The sequence below is a fragment of the Pelophylax lessonae genome (assembly GCF_965119305.1).
Source record: "Pelophylax lessonae genome assembly, chromosome: 1".
NCBI lineage: Eukaryota > Metazoa > Chordata > Amphibia > Anura > Ranidae > Pelophylax > Pelophylax lessonae.
In genome coordinates, this window is record NC_138768.1 from 203,218,176 (window position 1) to 203,235,965 (window position 17,790).

General features: G+C 42.0%; 1 protein-coding gene across 2 annotated transcripts in view; it reads right to left on the minus strand.

Moving 5' to 3' along the window:
• The window catches only part of LOC309544730 (glutaredoxin-like protein C5orf63 homolog), a 112,684-nt gene that overhangs the window by 57,539 nt on the left and 37,355 nt on the right, over positions 1-17,790 (minus strand). For both annotated transcript variants that reach the window (XM_082243698.1, XM_082243699.1), the window contains exon 2: positions 11,483-11,590. In XM_082243698.1, coding sequence (XP_082099824.1) covers positions 11,483-11,587 — 105 coding nt within the window. In that variant the 5' untranslated portion in view covers positions 11,588-11,590. The remainder of the gene's footprint in view (positions 1-11,482; positions 11,591-17,790) is intronic.

Sequence of the window (17,790 nt, forward strand, 5' to 3'; positions counted from 1 at the left end):
CAGGAGCTCTTAGTTCTTTTTCAACTTTCCTTAGCTACTCTGTCAAAAGAGATTTCTAGGGAAACCTCAACTAGAAGTTTTAATTAACCACTTAAGGACCAAGACCATTTCTGACACATGTTGTTTATATGTTAAAATCAGTATTTTTTGCTAGAAAATTTCTTAGAACCCCCAAACATTATTATATTTTTTTAGCAAAGACTCTGGAGAATAAAACGGCAGTTGTATTTGCACAGCAGTCTTTCAAACGCCATTTTTTTGGGGAAAAATTACATTTCACTGCAAAAACTAAACAGTAAAGTTAATCAATTTTTTTTGTATAGTGTAAAACAGTGGTCCTCAACCCTGGCCTACAGGGCCCACTAACAGGCAAGATTTTAGGTATTACATTGGGGAGATGCAGCCTAGAATACTGCAATCACTGAGCAGCAAATTATATCACCTGGGATGTATTTCAGTTATCTTGAAAATCTGGCCTGTTAGTGGGCCCTGTAGGCCAGGGTTGAGGACCACTGGTGTAAAAGATGATGTCACGCCAAGTAAATGGATATCTAACATGTTACGGTTTAAAATTGCGCACACCCGCGGAATGGCGACAAACTACGGTCAATAAAAAAATCTCCATAGGCGATGCTTTAAACATTTTAAATGGTTACCAGTTAAGAGTTACAGAGTAGCTCTTTTTTAAAATTATTTAAAGCGATTTCATTTGCAGGCGCGACTTCTGTATACGTTTTCTTTCGTGCACGAGCTCGCGGCGGCGGTTACATTTTTTTTTCCTATTTATTTTTTTAATTTTAGCACAGGTTTAAAAAAAACAAAAAAAACAAAACTGATCACTTTTATTGCTGTCACAAGCAATGTAAACATCCCTTGTGACAGCAATAGGCAGTAACAGGTACTCTTTATGGAGGGATGGGGGTCTAAAAGACCCAGACCCCTCCACTACACTTCAATGTATTCAAAATGCCAAAAATTGCATTTTTGAATACAGTCACTTTTTAAATTTGGCGCCTTTAGCAGCCGAGTAACCCAGATGTAACGTCATGGACGCCGCCCTCCGGGTTACGTCATCAGAGACCCGATCGAAAGCCGAATCCGGCTTTGATCGGGACTTCAACCAGCCAGCAGAGCCGTGGAAGGCGACAGGAGGGGGTTTACCCACCCGCTCGCTGGGGTAACGATCGAGTGGCTCGCGAGCCACATCAAGCCATTACCGCCTGAAAGCCGACCGCCGGCTCTAAAAAATGGTACCAGAATGATGCCTCTAGCTGCAGGCATCACCCCGGTACAGCCACTTCTTGCAGCCAACGTAGGGCTACGTCGGTTTGCGGTAAGTGGTTAAAGGCAGGAAGTCTGAAAAAAAAACAGCACCTGCTCTGCTCTCTCCACAATGCTATTGTGTTATGGGTGCACCCTGTATTACATGTTTATTTTGTAATAATGTCAGATAACATATAAGCCACAAAGGGAGTGCATTGTTTTCAATCATGTCTGCCAACTCAGACTGGCACTTTGGGAAAGATCAGTAAAAATAACTATTGTGTGCTACTACAAAGCAGGAAGAACAACTTGTGTAATCAGCTTATGACTGCTCCCCTATGCATATAGAATTAAAAGCTGAACTAAAGAAAGAAAATTGTTTCCCACCCTCTTCTATCCATTTTTGAATTTATTTTTAAAACTTCTATTCTATATATATATATATATATATATATATATATATATATATATATATATATATATGTAGGTGATCACAAGCTGCTATATGTGCAGGCTACAGGTCTCATTTGTCACGCTTACCCCTAACGCAGATGGTCAGACACTATAGCTGGTTACTGTGTTCTTCACCTATAGTAGCCCCCTTTGCCATAAGGCAAGCAGGCCTACCGGTACTCGGTTGCTCCCAGGACTTATACACAATGCTAAAGTGCCTGGCTACCATGCCAGGGCAGGCGCAAACTGGGCAAAGCAAACAGGTACTTGCGTTTGTCAGGCAGAGTGGTTTAATGACAATCCAAGTAAAGGGCAGGCAGAGTTCAGAGTATAGTTGTTATCTGGTCCGAGGTCATACACAGAAATTCAATCTAGCAAGGTAGACAGACAGGGAGCATGAGACTGAAGGTTTGGCTTGCTTAAATCAGGTCTGCTCTCTACCCAGAGTCTGGCTACAATCAATCAGACAGACAAGGAGAATCCCACAGCCAAAACCAGGATGCTGGAATCAGCAGCTAGAACAAAGCAGGAGCACCCACTCCTGACATTACCCCCTCTCTCTGAGGAGGGCCCCCTAACCCTTAGAGATAAGCTGGACATCTAGCACAGGACCTTTAGGCTGGTCAAAGTTCAGATGATCAGCGAGGTCCAGTTGGTTAGCAGGGGACGTGTCACTGGAGTCAAGCTGAATAGCTGGAACACAAGCTGGATGGAGAATGGCTAGAAGGAAAGATTGAAGGCCCCACCTGGCTTAATGAGGCAGTCTATCCAAAGGATGGGTCAAACTTCTTAGACAGGTTTAAGCAAATGTAGTTGCAGTAGGGTGGGGACAGGTTACTAAAAGTCCCGAATATGAAAAAGCAGGAGCCTCAATTGGTATGGACTAAACCAGAATAACTGCATCAACAGGTGTAGAGGCAGCAGAACTTGAGGACAAGTTAGCCCAGATGTGTGTCCAAGGGCGTTTAGGGCCAGGCAAAGTTAAGGATAATGTAGAGGGCTTGACATTTAAGGACTTACAGCGAGCACAGGTTTTGCAAGCTGTTACAAGAACAGGACTCCTTATGAAGAGAGGGCCACCAACGCCTTCAAGAAACCAAAGAAAATGTTTTAGTCATCCCTGGGTGCCTGGCCATCTTAGGGTCATGAGCTTCTGAAAGCACTTTATACCTAAAGTGGAAGGGAAAAAAAAAAACAGCTTTCCAGGGGGGTAAATTGGGCAGAACACAAGACTGGGCCTTTAAAAAAAGTGTCTAAAAGGTCAGGGAAAGGGCCCCCATTACTTGTGCTGGAGGTAAGATATTATGAAATTTAGAGGAAGTTTCCAATCAGGGCTCGAGGCTGCGAGACAATGGGTAAGTTCAGCCTCTGTGAGGAAAGGACTCAGACAGTGGCAATTGGCTGGAAAGGTGGCCTGTAGAGGATTCAATAAACTTGTCAGGGTCTTTTACCACATACAACGAAATCATATAAAGGCAAATGGTTATGCAAACTGGAGTCACACTTGGAAAAATTGTCTTGATCAAGATCTGAATAGGACTGTAATAAAGGCACATGAATGGTACTGGCCACAAAAGAGTTACAAATGGGCAACTGGATAGCAGTTTTAATGCAGTTCTGAATGCAGGTTTGGGACCAGAAATTAATCTCCCCTGTATCCCAAACTATGTGCGGGTTATTAAGTTTAAGCCAAGGACAACCTAAGATAAGGGGATAGGCAAGAGATGTTATCAAGTAGAAGCTGATTGTTTCTCTATGAAATACCCAAATGGTCAGAGTAATAGGTACAATGCATAAGGTGACCAGGCCCATGGACAAGGAAGAGTTGTCAACAACCAAGACTGAAAAAGGTTTGTGCACATTAGTCAAGGAAATCTGTAGACGATGTGCTAGGTCCCTAACAATGAAATTGCTAGCAGCACCAGAATTAATGAAAGCAGAGAGGTAATGAGAAAACTTGGCAGAACTAAGTTGTGTAGAAACAAATAGTTAATCTCGGAGGGAACCTGGCACTGTATAGTCTAACGCAGCAGACCCCACCCACACTAGACTCTGGCATTTCCTGGCTTATTAGGGCAGCTGGCGACAAAGTGGCCGCAGTTGCCACACTATAAGCAGAGTCCCTGGGATTGTCTCCTAGACTTTTCCCCAGAGGATAAATGGGTAGTGTCAATTTACATGGGCTCATCCTACAGGAAAGGTTGGGAGGGCTCAGGAAGGTCTGATGAAGAAGACATAGGGAGCATACTAGGGGGCAAAGATACAAACCTCTCAGCACCTTTCCCGTAAACACCTGTCTATACGGATGACTACTTGAATGGCTTCATTCAATGACTTTGGTTCAGAGTTGTGTACTAAGGAGTTTTTGATGGAGTAATGAAGCCTATTCTGAACTGGCTTCTTAGAGCTGGGACATTCCACCCTGAGTCAGGTGCCCAGTGGTGGAAATCAGAACGGTATTGTTCAGCGGTGGGTTCATCCTGACATAATAACCTAAGGTTTGTTTCTGCTGAGTGGGCACGGTCAGAATAATAGAGTAAACCTAGGGCATTTAAAAAAGCTTCACCTGACCCTCTGGTTGGGTCATCTGCAGGGAGACTAAAAGCCCAAGACTGGGGGTTCCCCTGCAACCATGTAATAATCAGGTTAAACTGCTGCCAGGTTTCAGAACCAGAAGAGCGTGGCTTAAGTTTAAAGTATAGCATACAACTATTTTTAAAGTTAGAGAACATAGGGGGTTACCAGAAAAAGGATCAGGCAGGTTAACAATGGGCTCTGGCTCGTGCGTCCTGCTGGAGGTGCATCTACATGCACAGACAGTTCCTGGACTTGGCGTGACAGTTTTCAAATCTGTTCAGCAAACAAATGAACATGTGTAGAGTCCATCTTCACAGAAAAATGTTCTTGTTAAAGGCTTGTGATAATGTCACGCTTACCACTAACACAGGTGGACAGACACTATAGCTGGTTACTGTGTTCTTCACCTATAGTAGCCCGCTTTCCCATAAGGCAAGGAGGCCTACCGGTACTTAGTTGCCCCCAGGACTTATACACAGTGCTGTAGTGCCTGGCTACCAAACCAGGAAAGGCACAAACTGAGCAAAGCAAACAGGTACTTGTGGTTGGCAGACAGGCAGAGTGATTCAATGACAGTCCAAGTAAAAGGCAGGCAGAGTTCAGAGTATAATCGTTATCTGGTCCGAGGTCATACACAGGGAAATTCAATCTAGCAGAGGAGGGCAGACAGACAGGGAGCTTGATCAGATATTAGACGTTATCGCACTCTATTCACAAGCAGGAGACTGAAGGTTTGGCTGGCTTAAATCAGGTCTGGCGTCCATCTGGAGTCTGACCTCAATCAATCACATTGCACGTGGACAGACAGACAAGGAGAATGCCACAGCCAAAACCAGGATGCTGGAACCAGCAGCTATAATGGAGCTCTCCTCACATTATTGCAAATCCTCATGTTGTCACTTTAGAACACCACCACTGTAAGATGACAGAACCATTTTATTAATGATTTTGAGAGCCAACAGGAAGTATCCACATCAGGAAATGTTGTGGTCATTGCAAGAAGTACACAGCAGATCATAAGAAAAATGGATCGGGACGCAGTTTATCTTGTGACCACAGTTTCAGGTAAGATTTTGGCACTTTTTTTAATGAAAACTATACATTAGCTAGAGGTGGGTGGAGTGGGATGGGAACTTTTTTTTTTTTTATGACTGAAGTTAGGCATCAATTGATAAGATATGACTTACATCAAGCAACATTTATAATGTAAATAGCCAAACAAATAATTGAAAGTCATTTTTTTTGGCGGATCTGAACGGACGCTCTATGCATCCCTATGGGGCATCGGATGTCAGCAGAGACATGTCCGTTGACATCCGATCTGATCCATCAAATCTGGACGGATGGAAACCCTATTTTCCATCCGTCCAGCGGGTCGGATCGGATGAGAACAGACAGACAGTCCATTCCCATCCGATTCCCCCATAGAGAACAGCGGGACCTGACAGCTGTATCTCTGCACACAGCGTGGAGACACAGCTGCCATCCGCCTGCTCAGCGGGGGATAAGCGGATCGATCCCCCGCTGAGATAAACGGAGTCCGCCGACGGACCGGATTGTCTGAAAGGGGCCTAAGACTGCTTTTAATAAAGAACAGTGTAAAATGTATATTTTTAAGATTTACAATTAAACAAAAAAAAATAAATCTGACACATCTTTCAGTTGGTAAAGTCAGGGAATTCCTCTTTTTGCAAGCAGGTTTCCTTCAAGAAAAGCATGCACTATTACCAGCTCCTACTGAGATATACAAGACCTGCTATTAGGACTCAGTAGTTTGATGTTCCTTTGTCAATCTCCTCTTGTTACCGGTGTCACTGCTGTGAATATCAGCACATCAGAATGTTCGTCAATAAGAGTGGGGTATTCATCTAGCTCTGACAGGTCCATGTAGTGAGAGGCGTGAAGATGAATGGGGGAATTTTCCCGCAGAGTTCTTTACAGTGATAGACACAAAAATACTATATATGACCATGTTGTAAATATGTGCAAATACACTGTAATAATATTTATTGTACAAGAACAGTTCAAGTCTTTAATATGCAAATAGATTTACCTGGCAAACCTGATAATCAGAATAGTTTGGTTGTTAGCATTTAGGTCAAAGTTTCCCTTTTTTGGATCAGTGGGACCATTAGAGTCTTGTAAAAGCACTGTTTAAATGCAGAAATGGGGGTTTGGAATAGGGAACTGTCTGGATATAGAAAAATGTTCCCTGGAGTTCTTCTTTAACCCCTTAATAACCATTGACAGCAGTTCTACATCCTATTCTTGGCTTCTATTGCCTAGCCTAATCATGGAATCTGGGCTCCTAGCTGTTTTTTCAGTACCAGGCTAGGTCTACGCAACAGTTATACTGTGTGTTTGTGAACCCTGAACCTTTAATCCGGGGCAGACAACTGTGACAGATTTGCAAAGTTCTCAGATTGATTTATCACTTTCAACAGAGGGACACTTAAAGTGGGAGTAAACTCCCATTTCTGACTTTTACCCATAGGTAAGCCTATAATAAGGCTTACCTATAGGTACAGTAAATATCTCCTAAACGTGCACAGTTTAGGAGATATTTACTGTATATGCAGCTAGTGATGTCACCAGCGCATGCTCTCTGAAGGAACGGCCACCTGGGCCATTCCTTCAGAGTCCTATGTCGTAAGTGGCGGCTCCCAAACGCATGTGCGTGAGTGATGTCATCATAGCTCCAGCCACTCATACAGGTGGAGTCTGTGAACCGTTGCAAAAAAAACAAAAAAAAACAAACAAACAGTGGTTTACTACTGCTTTAAAGTGGCTCTAAAGCCAGAAAGTTGTTTACCTTAATGAATTACCTTTTTTAAGATAAAAAAAAATTGTATCGGATCCAGCGCTGGTTTTCTCACTCCCTACTCACAGACTCAGATACAGAAATGGGGACCATTGCCTCCTGCTGCTGTCAATCAAAATGCTGTGAGGAGGGAGTCAATAGACACACACAGCCTGTCTCGGGAGCGAAACTGCTGGTGCACAACCATAGGAAGCGGCTTCCTACGGGGGTGCACCAAAAAGAGGAGCAGCCACGAGCACCAGCATGGGGCCCCAGAAGAGGAGGTTTGGGGCAGCTTCAAGGAGCAGGTAAGCATAACATATTTATTATTAAAAAAATATGCATTTACAACAGCTTTAAAGAGAAACTCCAGTCTCTTTTTAGTGGCACTGCCCACCCTCCTCCAGCACCTCCATTAAAGCGAGTGCACAGATGTACTGAAGGGCTCTGCATGGTGGAGAAAGACATGTTTACATCTTGATGCTCTTTTGGCCTCTAGTGAGCTGGTGTGGTGACTGTTTTTATAAGGTAAGGGCTCCATGGTTGCATAGTACAAATATACACATGTGTGATTTATATTTTTTGCTTTGTATATATACTTACAGCTGCAAGAAAAAGTATGTGAACCCTTTGGAATGATATGGATTTCTGTACAAATTGGTCATAAAATGTAATCTGATCATCATCCAAGTCACAACTATAGACAATCACAGTCTGCTTAAACTAATAACACACAAAGAATGAAATGTTGCCATGTTTTTATTGAACACACCATGTAAACATTCACAGTGCAGGTGGAAAAAGTATGTGAACCCCCTAGACTAATGACATCTCCAAGAGCTAATTGGAGTGAGATGTCAGCCAACTGGAGTCCAATCAATGAGATGAGATTGGAGGTGTTGGTTACAGCTGCCCTGCCCTATAAAAAACACACACCAGTTCTGGGTTTGCTTTTCACAAGAAGCATTGCCTGATGTGAATGTTGCCTCGCACAAAAGATTAAGATTAAGAATTGTTGACTTGCATAAAGCTGGAAAGGGTTATAAAAGTATCTCCAAAAGCCTTGCTGTTCATCAGTCCACGGTAAGACAAATTGTCTATAAATGGAGAAAGTTCAGCACTGCTGCTATTCTCCCTATGAGTGGCCGTCCTGTAAAGATGACTGCAAGAGCACTGCGCAGTCTGCTCATTGAGGTGAAGAAGAATCCTAGAGTGTCAGCTAAAGACTTTCAAAAGTCACTGGCAAATGCTAACATCCCTGTTAGCGAATCTACAATACATAAAACACTAAACAAGAATGGATTTCATAGGAGGATACCACAGAGGAAGCCACTGCTGTCCAAACAAAACATTGCTGCATGTTTACAGTATGCACAAGAGCACCTGGATGTTCCACAGCAGTACTGGCAAAATATTCTGTGGACAGATGAAACCAAAGTTGAGTTGTTTGGAAGAAACACACAACACTATGTGTGGCGAAAAAGAGGCACAGCACACAAACATCAAAACCTCATCCCAACTGTGAAGTATGGTGGTGGGAGCATCATGGTTTGGGGCTGCTTTGCTGCGTCAGTGCCTGGACGGATTGCTATCATTGAAGGAAAAATTAATTCCCAAGTTTATCAAGACATTTTGCAGGAGAACATAAGGCCACCTGTCTACCAGCTGAAGCTCAACAGAAGATGGGTGTTACAACAGGACAATGACCCAAAGCATAGAAGTAAATCAACAACAGAATGGCTTAAACAGAAGATAATATGCCTTCTGAAGTGGCCCAGTCAGAGTCCTGACCTTAACCCGATTGAGATGCTGTGGCATGACCTCAAGAAAGCATTTCACACCAGACATCCCAAGAATATTGCTGAACTGAAACAGTTCTGTAAAGAGGAATGGTCAAGAATTACTCCTGACCGTTGTGCACGTCTGATCTGCAACTACAGGAAACATTTGATTGAAGTTACTGCTGCCAAAGGAGGTTCAACCAGTTATTAAATCCAAGGGTTTGCATACTTTTTCCACCTGCACTGTGAATGTTTACATGGTGTGTTCAATAAAAACATTTCATTCTTTGTGTGTTATTCGTTTAAGCAGACTGTGATTGTCTATTGTTGTGACTTAGATGATGATGATGATCAGATCACATTTTATGACCAATTTGTGCAGAAATCCATAGAATTCCAAAGGGTTCACATACTTTTTCTTGCAGCTGTATGATGTCTATGAGACCCCCTGCGTTTATGCTTTATTGAGACTGCATTGAGGTGAGCACCCATTCACAAGGGGGTGCACAGTTGTTGCTGATCTGTGACACTCTGGTCACTCACTTCTTTTTGGGGAAGCACCAGCCACATCCAGGTGGCTTGAGCACTTATAGAGGATATTTGCTTCAGCACTTATTATCATTAAGACTGTCATATCGGATTTATATATTTTGTCTACCTTTTTAGCACTTTGCACTTACATACATTGATATATATTTAATTTTTTGATCATTGGGACTGTTATATTGGACTTTCTATTTTGCACTATTTCGCTCCTTTGCACGGATTTTGTTTTTATCCGAGTGTTTATTGTTTTATTATTTTTCGCTCATATATTTATAAACATTACTATTTTATGAGTGTATCACTATATATAGACAATTGGTTGTTATTTATTTTATTATCTACACATGTTAATCAAAATGTCTATTTATTGATTTATTTCACTGATTAGTTAATTATTGCGCAGCACTATTTAATTATTAATTTACCATTTGCACTTATATGAGAAGTGAGGTGCTTGCAGCAATTTATTATCTGATTTAGGAAGGTTGCTCGCGGGATCCCTTGTCTGTTTCACTAATATTTGAGTATTATAATATTTTCAAAGCACACACCATTAGAGGTTTTTTTGCGCTGATTTTTTTTTTCATTTTTACTTATTGCCATTTTTGCAGTCTATCAGCAGCATTTACACATTTAAGCATACTACCAACACAGCCATAGTTCTTTCTGGCGCCAGATTGAAAACTTTCACCTTTCTGTCTGACCTACTGATTGGCTCCCGCTGTGTCCAATCACAGTGAGATCGGGTTGCCGGCGGCATGTGCCCCAGACCTGGAAGAAAAAATCCCATACGGGTATGTGTTTTTGTGCTAAAGGGCCGCCCTGCCGCAGTATATGTACATGGGGCGGTCCTTAAGCAGTTAAAGAGGAACTGTGGCCTCTCAATAATTAAAAATGCATCTGCACTTTCATTTTTTTCTTAGTCCCCCTGCAAAGTCTCCTTAATATTTGTTGAGTCTGCCAGTGACGTCCACCCAATGCTACATTTTGTGATGGTGTGGCAACAATGCTGCACTGTTCTTGAATTCAGGGTTGCTACTGTCATGAAGGCTGTGCCTGCTTGCACTACAGTGGATAAAAAACAAGGTTGAAGGAGGCATAGCTCTCAGCATTGTCACTGCTGATTCACAAGCCTGTATCTTATCAATCATCTTCTGGTCATACCTAGAGCTGCCCACTGCTTTCTGCTTTGACAGCACTGCCTCCATTACTGAAACCCGTCCACTGTGAGCTGCAGTGTCTGGGAGTGGGAGCATGTAAGACACAAATGAAGAAGGATTTGGCTCAGTCGGAGAAGGTAAAGGACGTTTTTTTTCATACTTTATGAAATATGTACATAACAAAATAACTGGATTCAGTACTTTTTATCAGATCTGCTGCACAGGCTTTGAGCTGTGTTGTGTGGGTGGTGCTTTGAGGGGTAAGACAGAGAAAGACCTACAAGTACACTGGAACTCCAATACAGTTACTATAGGTGGTGCACCTAGCAGATAGAGAGGGGGCTGCAGTGATGGGCCACCTCAAGATGGAGGAGTTTCCTTGAGGCACCCCAAAGGAAAGTATTTAGAGGCTTTTGTGACAGCAGGGACAGGCTGTGCCAAAATAAATTAGAGCACGTACAATTATAAAATACATTTTGTGTGCTTGGGAATAAGCTCTCCCCTCACTTCCTCTTACTTCACCTAGCTTGGCCATAGGTCACCGGAGTATACAGTATATGCACAAAGATGGTGGAGGAGGTACAGTATATCCTCAGAACTTCTCACATTGGAATAATTTACCAGTTTATTTTCTTGCTTTAACGTTTATTCATATACATGTTTACTTCAGGACGTTGTTTTTTGTAATGTCACCAGAAATATCACCACACCATCTTGTTACAATTCTTTATCCGTAATGGACAATACTTCACTATAACTCCAGAATTGCATTTTTTTATGGTTAAAAAATTAACAAATAAAAGTTTGGGGAGAACAAAACAAAAACAGAACAGTGTCCATGTATATGTGATTTAAAGTCATAATAACAATCTCTCAGGATGCACATACCATACCGTACCCACCTTAGTAAACAGAGTGAGAACAGGTTTTTCCTTCTGGGTCACATACAATCTCTTTAGCTCCTTTAGGGGAGACCTCATCTGGTACCAATGTCTCAGATGAAACATCTTCTGTAAAAATAAAAGCCCAATGCCCAAGTCAGATGCTTTAAGCAAAAAAAATAAATAAATAAAAATAAAAAAAAAAAGGGGAAAAGAGGAGAAACAGTTGTTGAAGCAGATTGAGAAGGTACCACCATGTTTATAAGTAGTCACCACCTCTCTGCGGTTGCATCCCCTGCATTGTACAGTAATTACACACTAGATTTTATCCATAGGTTTGGTAATCATTAGCAAATGTTTAAGAATTAGTAGGAAACAGATGTCATCAGCTATGGGTTAAAGCGGAAGAAAACGTAGTCAACATGAACTATTTGTATTCCTTATACAGCTATCTTTAGTAAATAGATAGAAGATACACTATATTACCAAAAGGATTGGGACACCTGCCTTTACACGCACATGAACTTTAATGGCATCCCAGTCTTAGTTTGTAGGGCTCAATATTGAGTTGGCCCACCCTTTGCAGCTATAACAGCGTCAACTCTTCTGGGAAGGCTGTCCACAAGGTTTAGTTGTGTGTCTATGGGAATGTTTGACCATTCTTCTAGAAGCACATTTGTGAGGTCAGGCACTCATATTGGAGAGAAGGCCTGGCTCACAGTCTGCACTTTAATTCATCACAAAGGAGTTCTATCGGTTGAGGTCAGGATTCTGTGCAGGCCAGTCAAGTTCCTCCACCCCAAACTCGCTCATCCATGTCTTTATGGACCTTGCTTTGTACACTGGTGCGCAGTCATGTTGGAACAGGAAGGGGCCATCCCCAAACTGTTCCTACAAAGTTGGGAGCATAAAATTGTCCAAAATGTCTTGGTATGCTGATGCTTAAGGAGTTTCCTTCACTGGAACTAAGGGGCCAAGCCCAACCCCTGAAAACTGCCCCACACCATAATCCCCCCTCCACCAACTGATTTGGACCAGTGAACAAAGCAAGATCCATAAAGACATGGATGAGTGACTTTGGGGTGGAGTAACTTGACTGGCCTGCAGAGTACTGACCTCAACCCGATAGAACATCTTTGGGATGAATTAGTGTGGAGACTGCTAGCCAGGCCTTCTAGACCACATCAGTGCTTCTGGAAGAATTGTCAAACATTCCCACAGACACATTCCTAAACCTTGTGGACAGCCTTCCTCGAAGAGTTGAAGCTGTTATAGCTTCAAAGGGTTGGCCAACTCAAAATTGAACCCTACGGACTAAGACTGGGATACCATTAAAGTTCATGTGCGTGTAAAGGCAGGTGTACCAATACTTTTGGTAATATAGTTTATGATATATTTACTTGTTTCAATTTTTTTTTTTTTAATTTTTTTAACATTTCTTTCGTTGCTTCCTGCTTTATGACCAGGGGGAAAATTATGTCATACATTCAATGGGTATTTTTCGGGCATTTTTTCTCTTTCATCTGAAGGAGGGGTTTTCTCACCTAAGCACAGCCTCCTGCCTGCATGCTTGAGCTAACGGCAATTGGATTCCAGGAAGTAAATGCTACATGAATCGTCTGCCTTTACTCAAGATAGCCACGACTAGAAACGGTAGGGGGTGTTTTTCAAAGTGATTTTTTTTAACAAAATAAAGCATGGAGATATGGATGGATGGGTAAGTTTGCTTTGAACATGAAAAATGTATTAAATAGCGGTTTGCAGTTTGTGGTGCTTAGATACAGTTCTCCTTTAAGTATATGATATAAAGACAATCTTTTTTTCTTTTTTTAGTTTTCAATGGAATGGGGAAGGATTAGACCCTTATTAAATTTAATGGCACTTTGTGTTCCCAACAGGAAGGTTTACCCCTCTAATTAGTCTGGTGTTTTGGATCCTCTTCACTAGCTGATCATTTCCTACCGGCCTGCGGGGGATTAGCATCCTCTAAGACTGCTGGCTCTTTTTTCGAGGGAGGTAAGCTTTTTCTCTGTTGCTATACTCTGACCAACTACTACCATTACATATTTCTTTCCACCTCTATAACACTCATTTTTTCTCCCCATATCCAGAGTGGCTTTCTTCCTTAGTGGGGCGATCCTTGTGAACATTTCAGGGGTGCACATTTGTAGACCTATACGGCATTTACAATATTTAACTGGAAGCCTACATTACTCTGATTCAACGCTATTCCATGCAAGCGCTGTTACTCCTGGAAATCCGGGACATCCCATGAGTTGGCCCTATGTCAGGCCCCCCTTTCCCACATATTTAGTTGGACCCCTTTCCAGGGACCCACCCTTTGAATTTTGATCAGCTGATCAGTACACTCAATGCTGCATGTATGGTTGGCCTATGTTTGCACCTCATACATGGATAGATGTTCTTGTAATACTATATAAATATATATATGCTGTAAAATACTAACATTATTGTATTATATTTATAGAAGAAACATTTTCGTGCTTTGTTCTTTCCCCTGAAGAAGAAATCACCATAGATTTTCAAACATGTTGGGATGTCTATTTGAACTATTATCAGTATTCTATTATATAGAATGAGATCTACTTTTTGTTCTAGACCGTAGCAAATTTTTAGCATTTGGCACTGTGTCTTTTTTTATCTGTTCTGAGTGAGACTATATCTCTCACCTTTTATATAATTGTTTTGAATAAAATTGTATATTTTTCATTATTTCTTACTTCTCGTTACTTCCTCTACTTTTCTAGAAGTGTGTGCATTGTTCAAACCCTGGTGGGACTGTTTTTGTATTGTTGTAAAGAAAAAAATGTTTTGGGGTGGGGGTTTATGACACTTTCACAAGCCTGAAATATCCACCTATATAATTGTATTTATTCTCCATTTGTACTTGTGACCATTGTCACTGAGAAAAAGAAGAGATGAGGGTAAATCTTCTAATGTTGTCCATTCATGCATTTTAATATTCCACCCCACTATTCCCAATGTTTATCAAACATTAGCTACTCCTGTACGAAGTTGTCATTTTCTTTTCCCAAGCAAAATACGAAGGTCTCTCTTTATTTTCTCAAAATAGATGTTTACAATCCAAGCTATTTTGTCGATGGAGGATGGGCCCAACATAGCCACTGTCATTTCCTATCTACCACATCATAAATTTAGAATGAAATGCACAGAAAGCTTCTGAAATGTTCTGCATAAAATGACTAGAATATATTACAGTGTCTGAGTCGAAAGCCCAACGGCAAATTTTTGAGTGAGGATGAAATCAAACATGAAATAATAGACTGGGGCTTTCTGCAGCATCTGATACCTAGCAGGAAACCTCTTAGAAGAAAGAAATATTCAAACTGCTGCAGCCTTTCATAGGAACAAAACCAACACAGGATGCAGCACTATTTTGTAGCTACACTGGATGTATTGTGAATAACATTCGGCAAGATGTGCTTTTATATTTATATCCGGCTATTATATGGCCAAGTTCTTTTGCAACATAAAATTAAAGAACATACTGTAAATAAAAGTTCCAATTTCAATCCCGCTATAATAAATCCAAATGGGTTTATATACTAGATCTAAACTGGACCCCTTGCTGCAAACAACTATGTAGCAAGTCTCTCCTTACACTTAGTCCCCATTCACACTAGCGCGACTTGTCAGGCGACTTGGTCGCCTGACAAGTCGCGGTGGGTCGCCTGCCATAGATTAGCACAGGACCCGTTCTAATAGGAGTGACACAAGTCACTCCGACTTAGAAAAAGGGTCCTGTACTACTTTGGGGCGACCTGGAGGCGACCTGCATTGACTTCACAGGTCGCCCCAGCAAGTCGGGGTCGTCCCTATGTGAACGGGGTCTTAATATGAGATAATCAAGAAATAGCAGAGCTCGGTAAAAATAAACATGCTTCTCAGTCCTGGCACCAGCAAGGAAGATCTTCCCAAACGATGACAGGATTTAATCATGATTGTCAGTTTATCAAAGTTTTTTTTTTGACCCTCTTGCATGAGTATTTTAAGATTTAAATCTAGACTGAGAAATCAGCAATAGCAGCATCAATTTTTCTTATTAAACTGTGCTGACAAAAATAGGCTACCACTGATGACCTTCCCTTTGGAATTTCTTTAGAATTACTACCAGGTAACTAGGAGGTCGGCAATGGCAGTCCGTTTATTTTCCTTGGAACAGGTTATCCAAACTGCGGCCCCTTGCTTGACGTTATATGCCCAATGGGGCACTATTCTTCCCACAGACACAATGCACTATTCTTCACACTGACCAACAATGGGGCATGATTCTTCCCCACTGCAACCAATGAGGGAGGCCTTTTCCTCCCACTGACATCAATGATGGGGGCCCTTTTCCTCCCACTGACACCAATGATGGGGAACTATTCTTCCAACTGACACCAATGATGGTTCACTATTTCTCCCACTGATACTGATAGGGGCACTATTCTTCCTACTGACACCAACAATGGGGCACTATTCCTTCCACTGCAACCAATGATAGGGCACTATTCCTCCCACTAGAAACAATGATAGGGGCCCCTTTCCTCCCACTGACACCAACAATGAGGCACTATTCCTGCCACTGACACCAACAATGAGGCACAATTCCTCCCACTGACCCCAATGATGGGGGCCCTTTTCCTCCCACTGACAGCAAAAATGAGCTCTATTTATCCCACTGTCACCAATGATGTACCCCATTCTTCCCACTGTCACCAATGATGGGGCACTAGTCTTCCAACTAACACCAATGATGGTGAACTATTTCTCCCACTGATACCAATGATAGAAGTACTATTCTTCCTACTGACACCAACAATGGGGCATTATTCCTCCCACTGACACCAATGATGAGACACTATTCCTCCCACTGACACCAATGATGAGGCCCTATTTCTCCCACTGACACCAATGATGGTGCACTATTCTTCTCCCTGATACCAATGATAGGGGCACTATTCCTCCCACTGACACCAACAATGGGGACCTATTCCTTCCACTGACATCAATGATGGGGCACTATTCCTACCACTGACACCAACAATGAGGCTTTAGTCCTCCCACTGACACCAACAATAAGGAACTATTTCTCCCACTGACACCAATGATGGGGCACTATTCCTCCCACTGGCAACAATGAAGGGGCACTTTTTCTCCCATTGACACTAAACATGGGGCACTGTTTGGCCCCCTCCAAAGTCAGTACACTGGCCCTTTTTTAGAATGTTTGGAGACCCCTGTCCTATAAGACAGGAGGCAAGTGTGTATGATGGTAAATTAGGACATCCTCCGTCTATCTGGTGTGTTAATTTTGGTGCCCACAGTCCAGCTGAAGGCCTTCAGTGCCAAGCACAAACATTAAAAAATAATGTTTACAGCCATGCCTGCAATATCAAACCTATCACTAACCTCTAACAATTAAAATGTTGCACCCTAACACTTAGGGACATATTTATAAAGCAGTGACACTGTGACAGTCTTAGGGTGGTGCTTCTTACACTCTCTGGCACTCAAATCGAAAGAAAGACTCATCAAAGTAGTGCAGGAACCTTATCAATGTTGCTGTGACTTTAAGTCACAAAGATTGGAAGGGGTGCCATTGAAATCAATGGGCTGTGACTTCTCATGCAACCTTTTGTGTCCAAAGTCGCATGACAAGTTGCACTAGTGTGAATGGAGCCTAAGTGTAGGTGGCCATACATGGATTGAAATTCAGCTGGTACAGCAGGGAACTGCCAAATTTCTATCCATGTGTGGCCACTGTGGTTGATCATAAGTTGATCTATCAATCAACTGCTGTTCAACACCCAGTTGGTATAGTCCCGCTTAATCAGCGCCGCAGGCTATAGATTGCAGCGTCAACCTGTGCATTCTGAAAGTAGGGGGGTCTCCCCGCTGTCAAGAGCACAATGACACAGTGAGGAGGATTCCCCCCATCCACATCGAATGGGTGGGTGGGGGAATTGGGTCAGTTTTTCTTTTCTTCATTGAACCCACTGGCCAGGAAGATCACAGTATCTGAATCTCTTTAGAAGTGATTAACCCTTGAGGAAGTATCTCATCAAAATTTGATTTTTTTTTGCAGTGGATGCCTAAAATGTGACTTGTATCTTTGTGCAGACTTATGGGAAAATCAGTGAACCAATACCACAAACAGGCAATGACATTGCAATTTGAATTTGAATTGAATTTTACAGAAAATAAAGAGCTGCAGGTTAAAAAGGAAAGATCATTTTTTATAACATCCAATTACAATATGGTCTGTGTAGCAATTGTATATGGTATATTATTTTTTTAATTTG